This window comes from Odontesthes bonariensis, chromosome 17 (assembly GCF_027942865.1).
Source record: "Odontesthes bonariensis isolate fOdoBon6 chromosome 17, fOdoBon6.hap1, whole genome shotgun sequence".
NCBI lineage: Eukaryota > Metazoa > Chordata > Actinopteri > Atheriniformes > Atherinopsidae > Odontesthes > Odontesthes bonariensis.
The window spans coordinates 7,280,565-7,301,951 of record NC_134522.1 but is presented as its reverse complement, the minus strand read 5'-3'; the positions used below and the strand labels follow the sequence as shown (position 1 = coordinate 7,301,951).

General features: G+C 41.0%; 1 protein-coding gene across 3 annotated transcripts in view; it reads right to left on the bottom strand.

Moving 5' to 3' along the window:
* The window catches only part of LOC142365970 (CAP-Gly domain-containing linker protein 4), a 46,225-nt gene that overhangs the window by 10,991 nt on the left and 13,847 nt on the right, over positions 1 to 21,387 (bottom strand). For 2 of the 3 annotated variants that reach the window (XM_075447728.1, XM_075447727.1), the window contains exons 7-11: positions 16,722 to 16,970; positions 8,623 to 8,758; positions 8,398 to 8,529; positions 1,689 to 1,856; positions 1,446 to 1,580 (exon numbers count right to left, since the gene is read on the bottom strand). In XM_075447728.1, coding sequence (XP_075303843.1) covers positions 1,446 to 1,580; positions 1,689 to 1,856; positions 8,398 to 8,529; positions 8,623 to 8,758; positions 16,722 to 16,970 — 820 coding nt within the window. Of the gene's footprint in view, positions 1 to 1,445; positions 1,581 to 1,688; positions 1,857 to 7,578; positions 8,291 to 8,397; positions 8,530 to 8,622; positions 8,759 to 16,721; positions 16,971 to 21,387 lie in introns of those variants that run through there. The other variant, XM_075447729.1, reaches the window with a different exon arrangement.

Below are 21,387 nucleotides of genomic sequence, written 5' to 3'. Positions count from 1 at the left end.
TTAAAGCAATAAAAACTTCATTTTTCATTTCAGCCAACAGGGAGCTTTTAAATTTCACTTTAAAAATTTAAAACTGAGCAAATGTTCTAATTTTAGAGAATAACTGGTCCTGTTTAATCCGACTTATTATTACTTTATCTGCATCTGTGACAACTAAAATCTAACTTGTAAATACGAGCAATATATGTTGATTTTAGGGAGTCGTGCTGACAAACACACACGTGCTCCTTAGTTGCTTCGGTTTAAGTTTTATCAATACGAGGGCAGCTTAGCTGTCATACCATCATTAAACTCACTTCACTGCTCAGGTAAGAACAGCTTTAGGAACATTCTGATTCTTAATCTTGGACAGTAATCAATCTTATTATTGCCACAGTTATTGTTACTTACACCTTTAGTGTTTAGCTAATAAATGCATGTTATTGTTTGGATGGAAAGCTGAAACATGGCACCTTCAACCCCTTTTTTAAAACAAAAACTCATCACATTTCCCCTTACCATGTTATATTTTTTGTTTTAAATCAACACTGAACTGTGATCGTATAAAACTTTGACTCTAACTTTTACATTTTAGGCTAAATGACCTTCTCTGTCACTGTACAGCATATGTCCCATTAAGCTTTTGATGATAGGTCCTAAATCTCTTCATTATTCATTTTAAAACATAAAAGTGCATTAGAGAAATGCTGAGTTTGTAATTTTAGAAAGGAAAACTGATGTACGAGCTTAAAAATGGTAATGTCTCAAGATATATTAGATATATAAGATAATGTTCTGTTTCTTTTTTTATTGACTACATATCCATCCAAGCTAAACACTCCATTTTCTCCTTTCAGGGGCAACGAATTGCTCGTTTTGAGTTTAAAACTTAAAGACTGAAGACACGCTTGACAGCAAGTTTTCTGTGGCTGTGTCACTAAGCCAATGGTGCGTTCACTGACACAAACTACAAATCTGCCTGTTGGGTATCAGCTTGTAATGAACAGCCAATGGGTCGTTATTATTCATAAAGTACTAGAATAGAAATAGAATAGAAAAATACTTTATTCATCCCCCAATGGGGGAAAATTCAAATTAGTCAAGTTGCTCAAAAAAATTATTAATATTTACAATGATTGTATATTAACAACAATAATAATAATACCAATTATAATAAAAAACTACTACTAACTAATAATAATAATAATAATAAATGACTAAATAAATACAATTAAGAAAATTAAAATAAAATTCAAATTTACTATTTAATTTATATACTATAAAATTGACTATTTTAGTATTTAAAAATACTTGGTTTACAGTAACTTTTATGATATATTTTAGAAACTCGGACTTTAATGAGCATATTGCTGCGTATATCCATCACTGACACGGCAAACAATCCAAAGATGAACAACATCTTTGACTTAATCTTCACAGGATGACCGCAGATTTGAAGGACTGACCTGGAGCGAAGCCGGTGTTGCCACAGAACTGGACGACACCGGTTCTCTGGCCCACCACCAGCACCCTCTCCCCCAGCCGCACTTCGGAGCCCTCGCACACGGAGCTGCTGCCCGAGGGAGTTCGACTTCTGAATCCTGAAAGACAGACGACGGAACGCTGTTTCTCAACTTCTGTCGGGTTCATAAAGTTGTATCTGCATAATGAAGAACATCCCAAACTCAGAATAAAACATGCGGCGAGACCTGCGGGTGGAGGAGCTGTGGTGCGGGGGGCGGGCGAGGGTGTCGTCCGGGGGCTTCTGCGCTGCCGGGCGGGGAGGCGTTGCCTCGGCAGAGGACGAGGTCGGGCGGCCGGTCCGTGTCGGGAGTCCAGCGAAGACGAGGAGGAGGAGAGGGAGCGGGAAAGGACACCTGCAGATGGTCAAGAGTTTAAACCGATTCAATTCATTTCCACCATCAGCCACAAATCAGTCAGAAAAGTCCCACAGCACCAAATATAAGCCTCTCCTCTTAATAATGAATCCATCATCCACCCATTTAGGCCAACAATCAGGAGCTGTACGCCTCTTGAATAAGAACACTCAGTCTATTGTTCATTTTGCTTCTCATCCCGACTTCAACAGCGTTTCAAGGCTGTACTTTAAAATCAAATAAAGTGATGTCCTCAGATCCGACTTCAGGCCCATGTGTTAATCCCCTCTATAAGAGAAGCTATTTGGACCTTGACAAGCTTTTAGCTTTCACAGACCCTTGTGCTCATTAAGATCCCAACTCTTGTTCGGCTGAGTTGACCGTATCACAGTTTTAAGGTGTAAAACCAGTAAGATTTCCTCACTGGTCATGATAACAATGCATTAAACACTGATTTAAGGAGACTAAAACTGACAGAGGTGTGATAAAATGATGATGTAATGACCTTTTATCAGCACGCAGGGCAGGCAGAAATCTAACTTTGGGGCCCTCGAGTCCATTTTCCTTCCTGGAAACTCTTTAAGAACTCTTTAACTTTAAGAGGAACTCATCATTTGTTTGATTAATCACAAACAGGTTAAATGAGGAGACATTTAGAGGACATAACAGAAACTGTTTTGAGCATTTATTGGCACATTTTGAGGGGTGAGGGACCTGGAAGAAGAAGTCAAAAGTATATATTTATGATTCGGGCTGGCCAAAATAAACCAAATAAACAATATAAACCCCCTCACACACTCATATTTAATTAGACCGCCTTTAGCTGTAATCATGCTACACATTCACTTATCAGATGTTACTTTAACAGAGGGCGATAAACCTTTCCACACGGACACACACAGACAAAACACAGTGACTTCCTTTTCATACACTAAGCAAAAGCATCTAGTTCTGAGCATCCATATCTGAGCTTAATAGTTAAGCCTTTATTGAGCTGCCCTTCTGTAGAGATTATTCGTAGTGAGGCTACAGCAAACAGAAGAAGGCATCACTTTCAGATCCCGTTCATCTGCTGTAGATAGTTCTTTAGGCCTGACACTTCTTCTTTTGTCCTCCACTTGTCCAGTTTCCTCAAATGTTTTAAGGACACACTGCACACCATGCTGAGATATGCCAAGTTTTCAGCTAACAGCTCTTTGGGAATCACCTTGTTGCTGCAGAAATCCTATTTTCTGTCTGTCAAACTGTGTTATCTTTGCTGTTTTTCATAGAAATGGGAACAAATGTGTCTCTGTTACAGGCTGCTGGTAACAAAGTGCCTGAAGATCCGATTTAAAATGGCTTCTTTGCTAAGTTGTCTGTTATGTGTCGACACAGCACTGGTTCCTCCCTCGACTTAGGAGCCTTTTTTTATGCTTGAATGATTAATAGGTCAGAGTTAAGTGGCTTAACAAACAAATAAAGATACAAGGACTGGACAGAAAATGATCAAAAAGCATCCAATGTCCAAAGAAAAACTTTGAAAAGACCTTCAGAAAGCCTGGACAACTGTTGCTCGAGAGCAATTACAAGAAGCTCTGGCTGCTTGGAAGCAAAATATAAAGAAATGACAGCAGTGGAAGTGGTCGGGGGGGCAAAGTAGCACACTAACAGAAATACTGTTTATGTCGTCGATGAAGTTGGGAGACAAAGATAATTACGCCGGAGGAACCTGAGAAGATGCAAAGAACCGCTTTCAAAGAGGCAAAGACACACGAGCATAAGAGAGAAGTGAAGAGATGTGACCAAACAGCAGTGAAACAAGAATTACCCAAACTCTTATTCCAGCAGACGATACAAACACTTAAATATGCTGAGAAACACACATTCATACCAGCACAAAAGCCTCAGTGACAGCGAACACAAAAGCACTTCAAAAGGACTCTCAAACAGTGGGAAATAACATTCCTTTAAGACAAACATAAAACTGCGCACTTTAACCAGATTATAGCAACAACAACAAAAAGTCTGTATCGCTCGCTGACTTGAATTAAATTAAATCTACAACTAAACCGACATAAACACCTGACATTACTCTTTTACGTCAGAGACATGAGACTGGTGTTCATGCTCCTTTCAGGTCACTTTCAGAGGCAGCTGGGAGCGGCTCCCCTCTGAGAAACACTTGCATCTTACTCTGAACTCGACTACAATCCCACCAAGAATAGCAAACCTTTCCTGTCACTTGACCTTTAGCTTGCATGGACCTCCTGCTTCCATCAATCCCCTCCACACGCTGACGTTCACCTCAGCTGGCAGACGGTTCCACAGACCGAACCTTTACAAATCAAGGAGTGGTGCTTTGGGACGTTGCCTTTTAGGCGTGAGCTACAGCCCGACCTGCTAATGAGGACCAGCCTGGAACTCTTCTGCGCCCGTCTCTACTGGTTAGCGAGACGGTTCCACAATGGCCCGTCCAATCTATCGATAAACATGAGCGAGCAGCCTGCACTGCTGATCTGATGGGACAGTAAAACACAGGTGGCTCTGCAAGTTTGGGCTCTACGTGGCTGACAAAAGCCCTGAAAAGTGCGTGGTCGTAAATAAGTCTATCTCTAGTTGTACGGAGGTGCAGACACACACACACATGCTCTCGAAGGCATTGATGCTACGCGAAAACACTCACACACACATCGTGATTAATAGCTGCCAGGCCACTCAGCCTGTCTATGCCCTGGTTATTAAACCCTGCTTAATTGGACTATCAATCACCGAGTTCCACAGGCCTCTCCGACATCCGTTATTCAAGTCACACGCAGATCAATCAGCCATCAAAACCCGGACAATTACGACACAATACAGCTGTAAACCCGAGAGAAAACATACCAACACCAGGTTTCTACCATGAGGAAACGGGCATTCTAGGGCTGAGAGAGCACGTCAGCAGTCTAATGTATGTGTAGTCCTTTGGCAGAAGTTCAGAATCCACTTTCAAGACAGATTAATTTCAAAGCCAGGAAGCAATAAATCCCACCATGCAGTGACACGGCTCACGCACGGTGGGAAAGATGAAAAGGGATCCTTTCAAACCAAAATAGAGGCTTGAGTCACATCTGATTGCCTCACTGTGACCTCCTCCGTGGTTTCTCTGCAGGAGGTGAAAATCAGAGGGAAAACTGTCACTACAGGCATCCAAACACGTGGCAAGCGGAGCCGTTTGATCGAATACAGACAAAGTCCGCTCGCGTTCGACCTTCTATTCATTTACCGGATCAAAAGTAATGAAGAAAACAACTTTTGGGATCTATATTTACGATTTTTGTTGCCATTAATGAAGCTTCATCGGTTATTGTACGTTGTTGTAATGTTGAGTTAACCGTATCACAGTTTTAAGGTGTAAAACCAGTAAGATTTCCTCACTGGTCATGATAACAATGCATTAAATACTGATTTAAGGAGACTAAAACTGACAGAGGTGTGATAAAATGATGATGTAATGACCTTTTATCAGCACGCAGGGCAGGCAGAAATCTAACTTTGGGGCCTAAAGAACTCTTTAACTTTAAGAGGAACTCATCATTTGTTTGATTAATCACAAACAGGTTAAATGAGGAGACATTTAGAGGACATAACGGAAACTGTTTTGAGCATTTATTGGCACATTTTGAGGGGTGAGGGACCTGGAAGAAGAACTTAAAAGTACATATTTATGATTCGGGCTGGCCAAAATAAACCAAATAAACAATAAAAACCCCCTCACACACTCATATTTAATTAGACCGCCTTTAGCTGTAATCATGCTACACATTCACTGCCATCTCTCTTCAATAAGCAACGTCAGAGTTGCACCATCAGCCTCTCTAAGATCTTGTCCTGATGAGGACGGAGTTGGACCTCTGAGCTGAGTTTTCTGCAGCCCGTCCCACTGAATCTCATCGGGGGTTAAGGTGTGCACTCTGTGGTGACCAATCAACCGTGAAAGGGATGTCTCTCGCTCCCTGAACCACTTTTTCGCAATTTGAGCCTGATAAATCCTGGCACTGCCATCTGGGAATACGCTCATGCCATCGGGGAAGAATAGAAATCATTAAATTCACGCTGTCAACCCACCTTGTTTTTTTTTTGGGCACAAAAAGCAACAGCAGATCATCTACAAAGTTAAATCAAGGAGGAGACTTTTTCTTTTCTTTAGGCCAGGCAGAGTTTTATAGTGTATATCAGGGGTCAGCAACCTAGGGCGGACATTTCTTAACACGATAAGAAAAGGATAATTCCGCTTACATATCAAAGTAAAACATGACAGAAATCACAGTGTTAAAAATAACGTTCAAAATATAAAACATTCTCATTGAGTCTTCATTGCATTCTATCAGGAGGCGCTTTGTGCTCAGATGTGTGGCGAGCAGCAGTCATTCGTATTAATCACTCAGTCTTATTTCTGACCTGGGCCTCTTCAAATCTAGGCTAAAAACCTACTTATTTAGGATTGCTTTTAATACCCAGTAGTATGATGACACTTTTATCTTATTTGATTTTGTTGTATTTTATTGCTTTCACTGTTCTTTTATTGTTTTTATTTGTTTTTACTTATTCTTCTCTTTATTTATTACCTGCTGTAAAGCACTTTGGTACATCGTAACGATTGTCTGTAAAGGGCTGTATCGATAAAATACATTTACATTCGGCTGCTCACCTTTATTGTTGCCCGAGCTTTGAATGATCGCCAGTTTAAAACACTGCTGGGTGAAAATGCGTGCGTTGTCAAGAGGGAAGGTGCTCGGCCTGCCTGAGCAAATCCGGACTTTTCTTGAAATGAAAGACATCGAGCATCCTGAGCGAGCTGACACTGAGTGGCTCCTGAAGTTTTTCCATCTCGTGGACATGACTGAAAATCTGAACCAGCTCAAAGTGAAAATGCAAGGCATTGGAAATACAGTCTTATCCCTTCAACGAGCAGTGCTTGCATTTGAAAACGCCTGCATGAAGCTTGATCTCACCACTTATCTATCATTGGTTAACTTCAGTATAACAACGTTCTTAAAAAGAATAAATTCAGAGACTTATTATCAGAGGTTACATTTACTTCAGTAAGTTTTTGAAAAAATTATACTTCTAGGAGTAGTTTTAAATCACTATACTTTTTACTTTTACTTGAGTAGATTTGTGCAGAAGAATATATATATATGTATATATATAGTAGCTCTGGTCACGTGACCATACTCAATCTCAGCAGCGGGACGGGTTAGCTTTACAGTTTACAGTCGTAGCAAAGAAAGAAACAGATGAATGTTTACCTTACAAAGAGTGCGAAACAGCAGCTACATTATGTGTCTTCTGTGTCAACCAAAACAAACGCACATTTCAGCAGAAACTCAACATCTAACTTGAGAAAACATGTAGCAGTAAGTTTCCTAAATTGTTTTTTTTTCCCCCATGGATAGGTGAATGTTTGTTTTTTAGGTTACATATGGGTTACATATGTTTTAAACATTTCCTAAGTCTCTTATTTTTTATTGAAGTACTTGAATTTACCTGGATTATTTTTAATTTAAGCTATTTTGTAATTAATTAATTAATTCATTTTAATTTATTTTATCAATTGGATGAACTCTAATTTGCCTAAAGATGATTATTTAGTATTTTTGTCTGTCTGATTGAATGCTTGTGTTAACAAATAAATCAGACGTTACTCAACAGTTACTCAGTACTTGAGTAGTTTTTTCACCGAGCACTTTTTTACTCTTACTCAAGTAATTATTTGGATGAATACTTTTTACTTTTACTTGAGTCATATTATTCTAAAGTAACAGTACTTTTACTTTAGTACAATTTTTGGCTGCTCTACCCACCTCTGCTTATTTTACACGCATTTAGTTGTATTCAGTGTTAAAAAATATTCAATGGCTCACGAGGCAATTTATTTTGAAATATGTGGCTTTCCCGACCCCTGGTGTATAAGATGATTCATTATGTGAAAAAAACAATCAAACATATGGACTTCACAGGCTTCGTGAGTGAGTGAGTGAGCGCCGTGCAACAGCGTTAGGAAGCCGTTCATAGACGTGCTGCTGTTCCGCTGGTCTCTGCTGTTGCTTTTCTTCTCTGGATGTGGTCTCTAACATCGTATCTCTGGCGTTCTCCAGGGAATTGAACACGACATAACATGTAACACAAGAAAAGTCCTGACCCTTTTGAAAAGTTTTCAACCTACGCTCAAACAATCCGCCTCCCTCAGGAGCTCCGGGGTTTCCAGGTTCGCCGTCTTTGTGGTTTATGTTACGACACGATGTATTTTTATTACAGCACAGAGTGGCAGAGCTCCTCTGGAAACACTATTCTCCCAAAAGCTTGAGTGCCTCACCTTGTTGCAGAGTTTAGTGAACCAGACAGGACCTGAGCACAGCTTAATCATAAGAGCAGAACCAGGGAGAGGACCAGTGTTCGGCCGACCAGATCTTTCACAACAAACAGTGATTCAGCCTCTCAGAAACGTTGACTTCTTACAATTTGACTGAGTAACAGACACATTAAAGACATTAAAAACACGTTTATAAGTCGTTACCCGTGTTAATCTTGGAGGTAATGCGGGACAGATCGATACGACGAGGGGGGCGCACGGGTGTCGATGTCTTTGTGGTGCTGGTTTTATGTTTTTCCAAAGGTTTGCTAATCTTCGACAGTGGGGCAAAGATTCCTATCAAAAAAAAAAACACACAAAAAGAACACATAAGTCAGAGGATTAGGGACAAAGATGCATCTGTAAGCGATGCGGCCTGACACCACCTACCATGTTTGACACGGCAGGTGAAATACTGAACCCCGGCGACCGAGCCGTCGTTCTTCCCCTCTGGTTTGTCCAGTTCCACCCCGGCCCAGAGGCCTCCAGAGAACTCGGTGCTGCCGCAGAAACGAAGGGTTCCCACCTGCATACGGACGTGTGGGTACCACAGAAAGTCGGGACAAACACAAACAAAAGAACAGCGATCAGCAACTTCACCTCTATGCCAACATTTTTTATATAAAGCAGCAAAAGAGAAAAAAAAGGAGAAAATGGAGGTTAAAGGATGAGGAAGACGATCGATCTCTGCGACGAAGCACAAAGCTATGACAAACTTCTTTCGGAGAAAACATCTAGCCGGGCAAAAATGTGTCATTCTTTACACCTGGCTGTCACACTAAAGACTACAGTCACAAATCATAACAATTACCCTAGCATATGAGGATTTTAAGGGCTCCAAGAAAAGAAGAGAGGCTCGTGGTGGCGCTTGGCGGCTTTCTTCTGGTCCATTTCACAAAATAAATAAGACCGATGTTTGGGGGAAAGCAACAGGCCACTTCCACCACTGGACAATAAACAAAAAGCATCATTTGTCAACATCAAGTTCACCATCTTCCCAGCCTGAGGGACTCTGATTCGTCTGCAAGCTCCTCAAACAGCACTTGGGTGGGAAATCTGTCCAAGTAAACTCTGTTTACACACAGCCGCGAAGCCAAAGACTCGCTTAAATAGTTGCTCGCAAGTTATTACTAAAGTAATTTCTCCTGAAAATCTGACTAACACCAACCCATTCACCATGCTCTCTCTTACGGCCTTGGATCCAATAATGCTGAAACTTTCAAGGCCCCCTTCAAATTTAATAACCTCTCAAGCCCAGAGAGAAGTACAAGAAGTCCCTCGTCTCATAATAATTGTGACAAGTGGAAGTGGAATTATTTTATAAAGATTACAAATCTTTTTTTTAGGCCACATATGAGGGAATAAAATAAAAACACAATTTTCAGGAAATGAGAGCCTGGTGGTATTTGTTATTCCTCTTCTTCTTCTTTGTGCACAAGGCTGTCGGCCCATTCAAAGTGCAAAAAGCACTTTAAAGTGGATACTGAATACATTTCTTCAGTTAAATAAACACCAAATAAGTAAACATATGTTCGATGTACTAAAAAATGACTGTAGGCGTTTCAAAAATAGAAAAAAAAATCATCTGAAACAACAATTCTGATCAGGCACTTAAGAAACATTCAGATTTAGATTCGGCTTTTATGATCAACATCCATCTCAGTTTTTCATTACTCTGATTGTCACCAATGAATTTAGGCAAAGATGCTGACGTGTGACACTATCTAAGTGCCTTGAGATGACATTTGTTGTATTTGGCGCTATATAAATAAAAATGAATTGAATTGAATTGAATTGAATTGACACATGGATGGCACCAGACATGCAGGACAGAGCAAAAACTGCCACAAATATGCATCTGGAAAATTAGAAATCTTTCTTTTTACAAAGCATTACTCATTCTGAGCTCATAGGACCCGTTTCCACCTGCTATCCTGGGTGATCTGATCACAATGAGACACGAGAAGCACCGAGATCAGACGGCACGTGTGATCCAGGAGAAGACTGGAGGAACCGACCCCGACTACCTGCTGGCTAATCTGCATGTGCTGTGGGGAACTGATGAAAAGAGAAGCTACGAGGAGAAGCTTCAAGCTCTTAATGTGAAGGCAGCAGCACCAACATGTTGTGTTTATAACTAGTAGCATCGAATCAGATTCTGTAAACCTTCATGTTAAACTAAGATGTTAAACTTCTGTCAGCCAGAAGCTTTATTCTTTTAAACGTGTTTTCTCTCTGTCCCACTTTGGTTTACATTTCCTGCAGTCGAACCGGGACTGTAAAAACACAGGGCTGAACACCGGCTGTCTGCTCATGCCAGCTGATAACACTGCTGAGCCAAAGGCTCACATTACCCATCATGGTTACAATTGTAATATTGGTGAAAGCCATAGAAAGTAGATATATTACCCTTCTGATACTTCTACTTGTATTCAACATTGTACAATATAAGATTCCTCTTCCTAAAAACCCTGATCTGCTCCAAGCATTTACGGCTGAATTACCCAAATATTAGAAGGGGAATAGAGAAGGTCGGTGTTTATGATGGAGGCAGAACCCGATTAGCAGATTCACTGAGTGAGGTATAATGTTCACTCAGACCAGAGGAACACAGAAACTGTAACTGCTGTAGTGTGAAAATGGGGAGTTCTGGGACACAAAACAGACCAATTTATTCAGCCTTCTGTGGAGCAAAGCTGCTTTAAAGCAGCCTGAGGCGAGGTGGGAAACTGTTCTGTGGTCAGATGGAAATCATGGACGCTGTGTCCTCCAGAGTAAAGAGGAGAGGGGCCATCCAGCTTGTTATCGGCTGTCAGGGAGGGGGGGCATAGTGCCATAGTGCCTATGGAACTGGAAACCTGCACATCTGGAAAGGCTCCATCAATTCAGAAAGGTTTTGACAAAGTTAAACCACTAACTGCATCCATTCCACCAGCATGGCTTCGTAGGAGAAGAATCCGGGTGAACTGGAAACATTTCAAAACCCAGGAGCGCAGAGCAGCTGGAATCTGATATCAGACAGGAGTGGGACAACATTCCTCTCCCAAAGGTCCAGCAGCTGGTCTCCTCAGGTCCCAGATGTTTACAGATGTTGTTAAAAGAAGAGGGGATTCTACACAGTGGGAAACACGGACCTGTCGCAACTTTTTCGAGACGTGTCGCTGCCATCAGATTCAAGACGAGTTCGTGTTTGTTTATGAAAATAAAAAGTCTCACTTTTGACATTTGATACGTTTTAATGGATTTGCAAATCGTTGCATTTTGTCTTTATCTCTATTTTTCACAGCGTCTCAAAAGCCTTTGCTTTGTGAAGAGTTCTGCACCTGCTCCGGTAGAGGAGGTACCTCTGAGCTGTTATTAACCTTTCCTTCGCCTTCTTCTTCTTCTTTGTGCACAAGGCTGTCGGCCCATTCAAAGTACAAAAAGCACTTTAAAGCAGGGGACTGTGCAGGACTTCACTGCTGATCGTCGGTGCTGAAGAACATCTTGTGAAAAGAAATTCAACACAACTGGATACATTTCTTGACCTAAATAAAACACCAAATAAGTAAACATCTGTTCGATGTACTAAAAAAATGACTGTAGCCGTGTTACGGTCCCTGACATCCAGGGGGGGAGCTCTCTTCATGAGACACCCTTCTTACCCCTTCCTGTGTTTCAGGCCCACCTTGCTGCCACAGGTGATCGGTATTACAGCTCGTCAGCTGCTCCATAAAGAGCTTCACTCAGATGTGCCAAGCCGCCCTTTTCCTTTTTCCTCTGGGCCTTGATCTGGTGACCGTGCTTGGGTACTGTGTTTTGAAAAGGTGTACAGTTTTGGTATTTACTTTAGGTCACTGACGAGTCATTTTGTGTTTTGTTTTCTCACAGTGGAAGCTGGTAGGGGTTCTCTGCCTTTTTTGTTCTCACTCTTTTCTCCTGTTTTTTGGTCAGGCAGGGAGTTTAGCCCTTGTAATTTTAAGTTTACTCTTAGCCAGAGATATTTTCCTTGCATAATTACAGGGGGTGTTTTGTTTGTTGTTTTGGCCTCGGAGACCCTGAACAGTAAAAGCTTCACTGTGGTTTTGGATGATCTTTTTGTTATGTTACCTTTTCACAGTTATAAATAAATCATACTTTTTTACAATGGGCATCAACTGACTGAGGTATTACTTACTTTGTTTGTGTTACACCCCAGTGCCATGACTAATCATAATTAAGAGGGTTGTAAGTCGTTTCAAAAATAGAAAAAATTCATCTGAAACAACAATTCTGATCAGGCACTTAAGAAATATTTAGATTATCCGGCAGTAAAAAGCTTATAATTAAGGATATTTTTAAAACATAAGCTGTAATTCTTCTCAGCTGATGGAAGTTATCACATCGCAGCTCTCCTGTGTCACTCTTAAAGGAACAAAAAATATTCATGAACAAAGATAAACCTTAAACCGGTGTGTGTGCCAAACAACTTCTAACTTTGTTTTCTTCTTATGTGTCATCTTCTGACTCTGCAAACTCTGCTGAAGCAGCAGCCACCTCCTCTCTGTCGCTGCCTTATTGCAGAAGGTGAGTCGGTGTCAGCAGCAGAGCTTTTGCTTACGTTTCCTACAGATTTTTTAAGCCGTTTTTAAACAGAATCCCTCCATCATTCAGTGGATATGCGTCTCATTTCATTCTTGCAAGTCCCTTCACTATAATGCCAAAAGTATTCGCTTGTCTGCCTTTACACAAGTAACATCCCATTCTTAATCCAGAGGTTTTAATATGACGTCGGGCACCCTTTGCAGCTGTAACAGGGTTTAGGAGTGTTTATGGGAGTTTTTGACCGTTCTTCCAGAAGCTCATCTGTGAGGTCAGACACTGATGTTGAACAGAAGGCCTGGCTCGCAGTTTCCCCCCTAATTCATCCCAAAGGTGTTCTACCTGGTTGAGGTCAGGACTCTGTGCAGGCCAGTCAGGTTCTTCCACACCAAACTGGCTATAATCTAAGGGGAGACCTAAATATAAAAAAACCAAAGGTCCGAACAAATATGAAAAGCCTTAATTGTTACATTGTAATTTAATTAGTATATGGTATATATTTATTTATGGGGATAGTTTTATATATTTATATTTACAAGGATATGTGTGTAGTATATATTTATTTAGAAATTTAGGAAGTGTATATATGGCATATATTTATATAGGTGTATTGTAGTTAGGATATTTACAAACTGAAGAGTAGTTAAAGAGGGGTGGGAAACTTTTTTAATTTCTCTTTTTCTTTCTTTTGTATGTACACATAGTTACATACATTTTCTTTTTTTATACATGTTTGAAAATAAAAATCTATCCATGTCTTTATGGACCTTGCTTTTTGCTCTGGTGCGCAGACATGTTGGAACGGGAAGGGGCCGTCCCCAAACTGTTTCCACAAACTGTTTCCCCAAACTGTTTCCACAAACTGTTTCCACAAAGTTGGGAGCATGAAATGGTCCAAAATCTCTTGGTATGCTGAAGCATTCAGAGTTCCTTTCACTGGAACAAAGGGACTAAGCCCAGCTCCTGAAGAGCAACCCCACACCATGATCCCCCCTCCACCAAATTTTACACTTGGCACAAGGCACCAAGACAAACACCGTTTCCCTGGCAACCGCCAAACCCAGACTCCTCCATCAGATTGGCAGATGGAGAAGCGTGATTCGTCACTCCAGAGAACGCGTCTCCACTGCTCTACAGTCCAGCGGCGGCGTGCTTTACACCGCTGCATCCGACGCTTTGCATTGCACTTGGTGATGTATGGCTTGGATGCAGTTGCCATGGAAACCCATTCCATGAAGCTCTCTACGCGCTGTTCTGGAGCTAATCTGAAACTAACATGAAGCTTGGAGGTTTGTTGGACTTGTTGCACAGGTGGCATCCTGTCATGGCCATGGAAACGATTGGAACACCTTAATTTAATTATTTGGATGGGTGAGTGAATTCTTGTGGCAATATATTATTTTACAGCTTCTGGAAGGCAAAGGTGCAGAGTTAGCAGCAATTGGGTGGAAATTTTGTCTCTGCAACTGCAGCAGAAGCACAATATGGGCAAAATTATAATGCTGACACAATATAAACTCAATAAAATCATGCAAAATGTAATTAAACTAAGTAAACATTTGTTCCGTCATCTCCTCCTCATCCGCTCCGACTTTGGTCAAATTGAACAAACCACAAAAATGATTTTGCACAGAAACTTTTCTGGCAAATTAAACTGTGTGGCTGTCAGCAGGTACAATAATAATAATAATAAAAGTGCCTGGGAACACCAAACTAACACAGAGTGGGGCCAAACTTTCTGGAGAGAAAACACACGTTCCTAATAAAGCGCTTAGTGTTTGCACATCTGTGCTTTGTGCAGCTACTTTCCGTCTTGGCCGGCTGCTCCAGTAACACAAGTGACTGTTTTTGTGTGACAGGGAGCCAATAAAAGACTGTGTTAATGTCACAGCAGCACCGACTCACAGAAAGTTATGTGGCTCCTGTACAGTGATTGAAGATGAGGATCTTGACGCTTTATGGGAGGGGTGGCGACAGGTGGCACCACTTTACAATGTGCTGTACATCATCACTGTCAGCATAATGGAAAAATGTTCCTGTACTTCCCCCGCTCGGTGCTACTTGAGTCTGCATATTTAAAGATTTGCTGTTAGGGAGGCAAAGGCTTCCAGCTAAGTGTCATTCTGCTCGAAGCTTTCTCTACGGACTTAAAGGACAAATAATTATATTGTCTACAGCTGCTCTAACAGACTCCCTCTCTCCTCTCCTCCCCCCCCCCCCCCCCCCGCTTTGTTTATCATTTTGCTCTCTCTTTTTTCCTGCTTTGTAAAAACAGTCATGAAGGTTTCACACATTTCACAAATAAACCAGAACGCAGGTGACATAGAGACGGATCATATGCAAACATTTAATTTAATTTGATTTAACGGGAACTATCAATAAAACTCTTAACCCATTGAGGCCGGGAAAGCATTGTTGCATTTCTACCTTTAAGGCCGGGAAAGCGTACACGTCTTTTTTCATGTATAAGGTTGTTTTGCACCAATTATTGACCTCTGCGCCAATTAAATGCATTATAATGGACACGTGAGAGTGTCGTCATGTTCCTCGTGTCATTGTTTTGAAGTTAAGTTACATCGAACCAGCATGGAGGACTTTCAGTGGGAAGACATTTCAGACCGGAGCGATTGTGAGGAGTTTCTTGGCTTTGATGATGCTGATGAACGTGCTGACCCAATTGATGGAGATTTATGGCTGGAACATATGTTTGAGGATGATTTTGAAGGGTTTGAATGTGAGTAGAAGATTGACAATTACCACCGTAATTGACGGAGAGATTTCAACCGCACACCAGGGGTGAAAGTCTATTTACCTGCAGATGCCACACCGTTGCAGGCATTTAATCATATTTTTACTGAGGAGCTTTGGGCGCATCTCGTTTCTGAGACGAATAGATACAGTGAGCAGGTACTTCAGACTCCAGCTCGAGCAAAGATGGCAAGGTGGTCACACGTAACTGTGCCGGAGATGAAAACGTTTATTGGAATGTGTATGGACTCCTTGTGCTGCCAGTACGAAGTGATTACTGACGATAAAATAATTAGATAAATAAATAATTTAACTATAAAATTAAATTTTATTACTGTTTTCTAATTGAAAATAGTGCTGTTCCTGCACTTTACTTTTTACATTTTCTATTTTCGTTAAGGTGTATGTAAATAAACTCAATTTCCAAAGAAAGCCACAAGTGTAAGCTCTCAAATGCTTTTTGAATTTTGTTTCTATCTGCCACAGAGGCTGAGAAATCAATCATTTAGTAGGCGTTGACACAATTGCTGAATTTCCAGAAAAACTTCAGGTTTTAGGGGGTCTTTCTGAAATCGCCCGTAGGTTTTACAGGCATTCTTTTCCAGGCGTTTTAGGCCTAAATGGGTTAAAGATCAACGTACTGAAAGGCAGCTAATCAACTGTAGATCAACCAATCAGACTGTTAAAGGTCAGAATATCAACATTTTATCATTTTAAAGCAGGTTCTTTGATGAATGAAATATATTTGCACTTATTAGAGCTTTAGTAAAAAGAAAAATAAGCTAAATTTATCTTCGTCTTTCACATAAAACTCTCTCATTGTGATAAAACATCAACTTATTGCTGTGATAATGGAGGACAAAGACAGCAGGACGCATTTCTAAATATATGCCTTTTAAAATCGTTGCAACTAGTTACAACAATTATGTGGAGATGCATCAAATACACTTCCAGGTTCATCAGCTAAGTGTCTCACAAGTGACTTTGTGTTTCACCATATAAGGTTTGTTGTGTCGCTGACGCCTGACTCATGTGGGCTGGCCGAGCGTCCCCGTATTACACCATAAATACCTGTGATAGTAACTAAAGCATCAGAGACTGACTCCTACTGGGAGGCTCATTTCAGGGCGTTAACCTTTAATTCGAGTTCTACGTGTTTATCAAAGTAACTCCCAACAAACCTTCTGTCCAGCGATCACCACTCGATCCCCGAGTCGGATTCCCATGGAGGCGAGCTGTATCCTGGCTTTGTCAGAGAGCGCAGGAAAGGAGCGGCCCTGCAGCGTGAGGGGCAGAGGGGAGCTGGGTCTGGGCAGCGCTTGTCTCAGTGAGGTCCGGAGCTCTTTGGCCACGGCGGCTGCATCGGCCATATCCAAAGGCATGTCGAGGGGGTCGGGGACGACGTCTGCTGGACACTCGCCTCTTTCATTCTGCAGGGAAAGAGTGTTGATTTAAAGTAGGGCTGGGTAACGATTGAAATTTTTAATCAAATTAATCGCATGATTTCCCCGATTAATCGCATTTGTACACAAAATCCAAAAATGAATCCAAAAGTAGTGTATAGCTTTTAGCATTTAGTTTTATTTTAAATGTGCTGCCATATGAATGAAAGTGCCATAACATTTGTTGTGCAAACACACTTTTAACATCAGCATCTTTCTGTAGTTTTTATGTAGAAGCCTCGCTCCACTGTCTGTTTCCTTGAATGACTTGCTGCTATCAGTTGTGTGTTTTGCCTTTAAGTGATATTTTAGACTGGAACTACTACGCTGAGAAGACAATTCAACTTGGCAGTGTTTACAGATGACTTTGGTTTTGTCGACTCCGCCGTCTGGAAGAACTTTAAAATGAAAATGGCCGAGTAAAAGTTCCGTACCCTTCTCCATGTTTGGTGGAACGAGTCAACTCGCCCAGCCCTAATTTTAAATTTAACTGGATCTCATTCAAACAAAGATTACAGTGGATACTTTAACTTAAGGAGCTTTTAACATCTTATATCTCAGCAACTAAAGCTCACACAGACATTATCATCATTTATATGAATGCAGAGCGAATAAAAACCCTGAAACCTTCTAAATTAATCTATGTATTTGTGTAATGAGGGGAGCTGTTGTGCGGTGGCCCTGAGGTGTGAGGAACAGAAAATACTTCATTGTTTAGCTCCTTAAAGGTTGTATTTTCTGTTCTGTTTCAGTTTTTGTGTAAAAACCTGCAGAAACGTTGTGTTTCCTGTGATGTAACCGTCTTTAATTTAGTTGCTTTTAGAAGTATTCTTTCATGCACTGCTTTGATTTTTCTGAGATATTGCCTCGGTGTTGTATGAATTGTTTCGGGGTGTTAGGCTTTGCTGATGTGTTGCATATTCCTCTCACAGTCGCGGTTCAGGTTCAATCATCTTTTGGATTGACAGAGCGTTTCATCTATCCAAACATTAAATTAATTCAGAGGAATAAAAGCTAGCAGCACACAGAGTGTGCGACGCGCCAAACAACATCTCAATCAGAGTTGCACCGAAGGCTGAGTTCAAATCTGAAAACAGAACAAGCAATCAAAAGAAAATCCACCACAGCAAAGATCAGAATCATTTCAAACGGCCCTGAAGAGCCAAGATGAATCGGCAACAGGTAAGTCCCCAGATTGTGAAACGTGAACACAAAGAACTGTGCTTCCACTGTAGGAAACTGACTTTAACACATTCTTCATTAGACATCATAACAGCTGGTGATTGTTACAGCCAGATGTCACGTAGAGCTAAAGCTTGATTTGTTGAATATTGGACAACAATCCAAATATTACAGAAAGGCTTTAAAGTAAATGCTTTGAAATCACAGGGCTGTTGCTGATGAACAAAGCTCAACTTTTCCCAGCTTTTCTTTCTCTTGGATCTGGTCTTTTATCAGTTTTTATCAGTCAGAACCAGACATGGAGAAGCTGCATTCAGCTTCTATGCTCCACATGTCTGGAACAAACTCCCAGAAAGCCTCAGATCAGCTGAAACACTCAGTGTGTTTAAGTCCAGGTTGAAGACACACCTGTTTTCAGCTGCGTTTGAATAAAGCTCCAAATCTGAAGCTTGAGTCTCAAAACTTAAAGGATAACTGCGGTATTTTCAACATTAAGCCTCTTTTCTGAGTCGTCTGCAATGTTTTAGAACCCCCCTCACCGCTTTTTTGATGTTTACTGCTGTCTCCGGTATTTGCCTAATTTTGATTCTTCTCAACCTGCTTCAGAATGGCAAGCATGGTGCATGTACAAAAAGGTCCGTAAAAGCACCATAAACGTCCGTTTTCAAAATCATCAACTCACCGGAGTGGTTACTGGTGTGCACTGGTAATCCATGTCAAATTTCGTGGCGAAAAGTTGCTTCTGTCGTGTTTTTTTTGACGTTTTGTCCTGGATGTTCGTTGATATTACTCCGCCACCGCAAAGAAAATAGTGCGAGCATGAACGAGCTGCCAAATAAAACACGTGGTTAGATTTCAAGAGAGCTGCACTTCTATCTGGTCTCCTTCTATCACCTCCAGTCAGGAAGAGTGAGACGGCTTGTCAGTTTAGTATATTACCAGCCTTGCTGATTTCACCAAACAGTGCGTCGGAGAGCTGCTCTCCACAGAGCTCAGTGTCTGGTAGAGCTGCCGTTAGAAGATGCCTTCCTCAGAACAAAAATCCCCATCAGTGCGTTTCAAAGAAGCTGATCAGCGGACGCACGACCCCAGAGGCCAAAGCCACCAAAGTCAGGGAGAGCTTTGAATCAGGGAGCCTCAGTTTCAGTGGAAACTGCTGTGGAGGTGGAGCAGTAATGAGTTCATGTCTGCTCCTCTCAATAGGAAGTTCAATCATTTTCTTTATGGATAATAATGTATTTTCAGAGCTCTGAGGTCAACAGATCAGTTTTTGCTGGAAGTGCCCAGGTCAGAATACAAACCCTGGGGTGAGCGAGCCTTTTCCCAAAGCTGCCCCCAGGCTCTGGAATAAGCCCCCCCGTCTTATTTCTGACCTGGGCCTCTTACAAATCTAGGCTAAAAACCTACTTATTTAGGATTGCTTTTAATACCCAGTAGTATGATGACACTTTTATCTTATTCGATTTTGTTGTATTTTATTGCTTTCACTGTTCTTTTGTTGTTTTTACTTATTCTTCTCTTTATTTATTACCTACTGCAGAGATACTCATTGCGCGGCTCGCGAGCCACATACGGCTCCTCAAGCTTTAATTGGTGGCTCGCACTTGCATAGAGTAACTTATAACAACATGGTAACAATAACAATACATTTTTTTCAAATAACATACAGCGAATACTGCACAGTATTAAGTATTTTTTGTTAAGTTTATTAAGTATTATTAAGGCTTAATGGTGTTTCCTAAAGGGGGCACACTGTTAAACCTGGCAACGCAGCCCAATTAAACCACCATCCCACTTGATCGCAGAGCACGCTAGCTCCTTTAGCCAGCGCGAGATGCAGGCACAATGGATTGTTTTGAATTAAAAAAAGGGCAAAAACCAGCACAAAAACCATGCTCATCTTGAATGTCTCACTATGATCACAACAACAAACTACAAATACAACATGAAGAAAGTCGAGGACATGCACGCCAGCTTCAGCTCATCCCAGTATTAAGGTAAATGTGGTCTTAATTGAAAATGTATTGGCTGTGTTTCTTTTTTGTGGGATGTTTTATATGTAGAAATGCATATTTGCAAAAGGGGACTTTAGTATGTTGTGGTAAAATTCCCTTGATTTTGCTGCCAATGTGGCTCTGGTGAAAAAAATAGTGAGTATCACTGGCCTACTGTAAAGCACTTTGGCACATCGCAATGATTGTTTGTAAAGGGCTGTATAAATAAAATACATTTACATATTTTCTAAATATATCGTCAGCATATGAAAAAGGAGGCTTTTTCCAACCACAAAGTAGCTCCACCGCATCTATAACAGCTAAATTAGAGCCTACAACGAGTTGCTGCAGGCTGTTTAACTGCAAGTTTATCCCTATGTGTGAAATATCTGAAAATATCTTAAACATTTCCTGTTGTAAAGGAGTAAGAAACAGTCTGAAAACAGTCTGAAGACGCTGAATCATCTAAAAGCATTTTAACACGTGCGCCGCAGCTCGGATATTTTCTCCATGTCCTGGAGGCGCTGCATGTCACAGCGCAAATGTCCCAAAATTTCACTCCTGCCTTCTTGCAGAGATTATTTCGCCTGCTTCTTAGCAAGAAGTCTGGAAGATTAGCGAGAGCATCCATGTGAGAAATACAGCAACAAACAAACAGACAGAAGTTGCTACTTTAAACTCTTTCTGCTGACATTCACGGTGCTTTCAACTCACATCCCAATACATATAAAAACATCAGGAAGTCTTATCCACGACTCCTGAAGGACAGTCTGATGTTTCCAGCTGCGAGTGTCTGTGTGAAAATGACTTAAAAGTGATGTCACAGCGAGGAACATGAACAAAATACAGAGACCACAAGATTATGTTTAAAAAGATATCAATCTGGGAGCTTAAAGCAACACCAGGAGGTGCCTAATATAAGGCATTAGTTATTCATTTTAGTTATTCTCAACTGCTGAAGCTCCTTGTGTAAGTAAGATGCATCGTAAAGAGAACCTAAAAGTCCATCAACATGTTTATTTTTCCATCCTTCAGGTAAAACTTTCTTCTGCTCCGATTCAAGGTTTGTTGTGATGAATCTCTGATGGATCAGAGCAGTTAAATATCCAATTTAACCATTTTCAGGAATGACCATCAAAAGCTAACTGGTGTCAGGACTTAGAAACTCGCAGCCCAAACCAGTACTTTTCAAATGCATGTCGTGCATTCGAGCGCGTCACAAGTCGGTA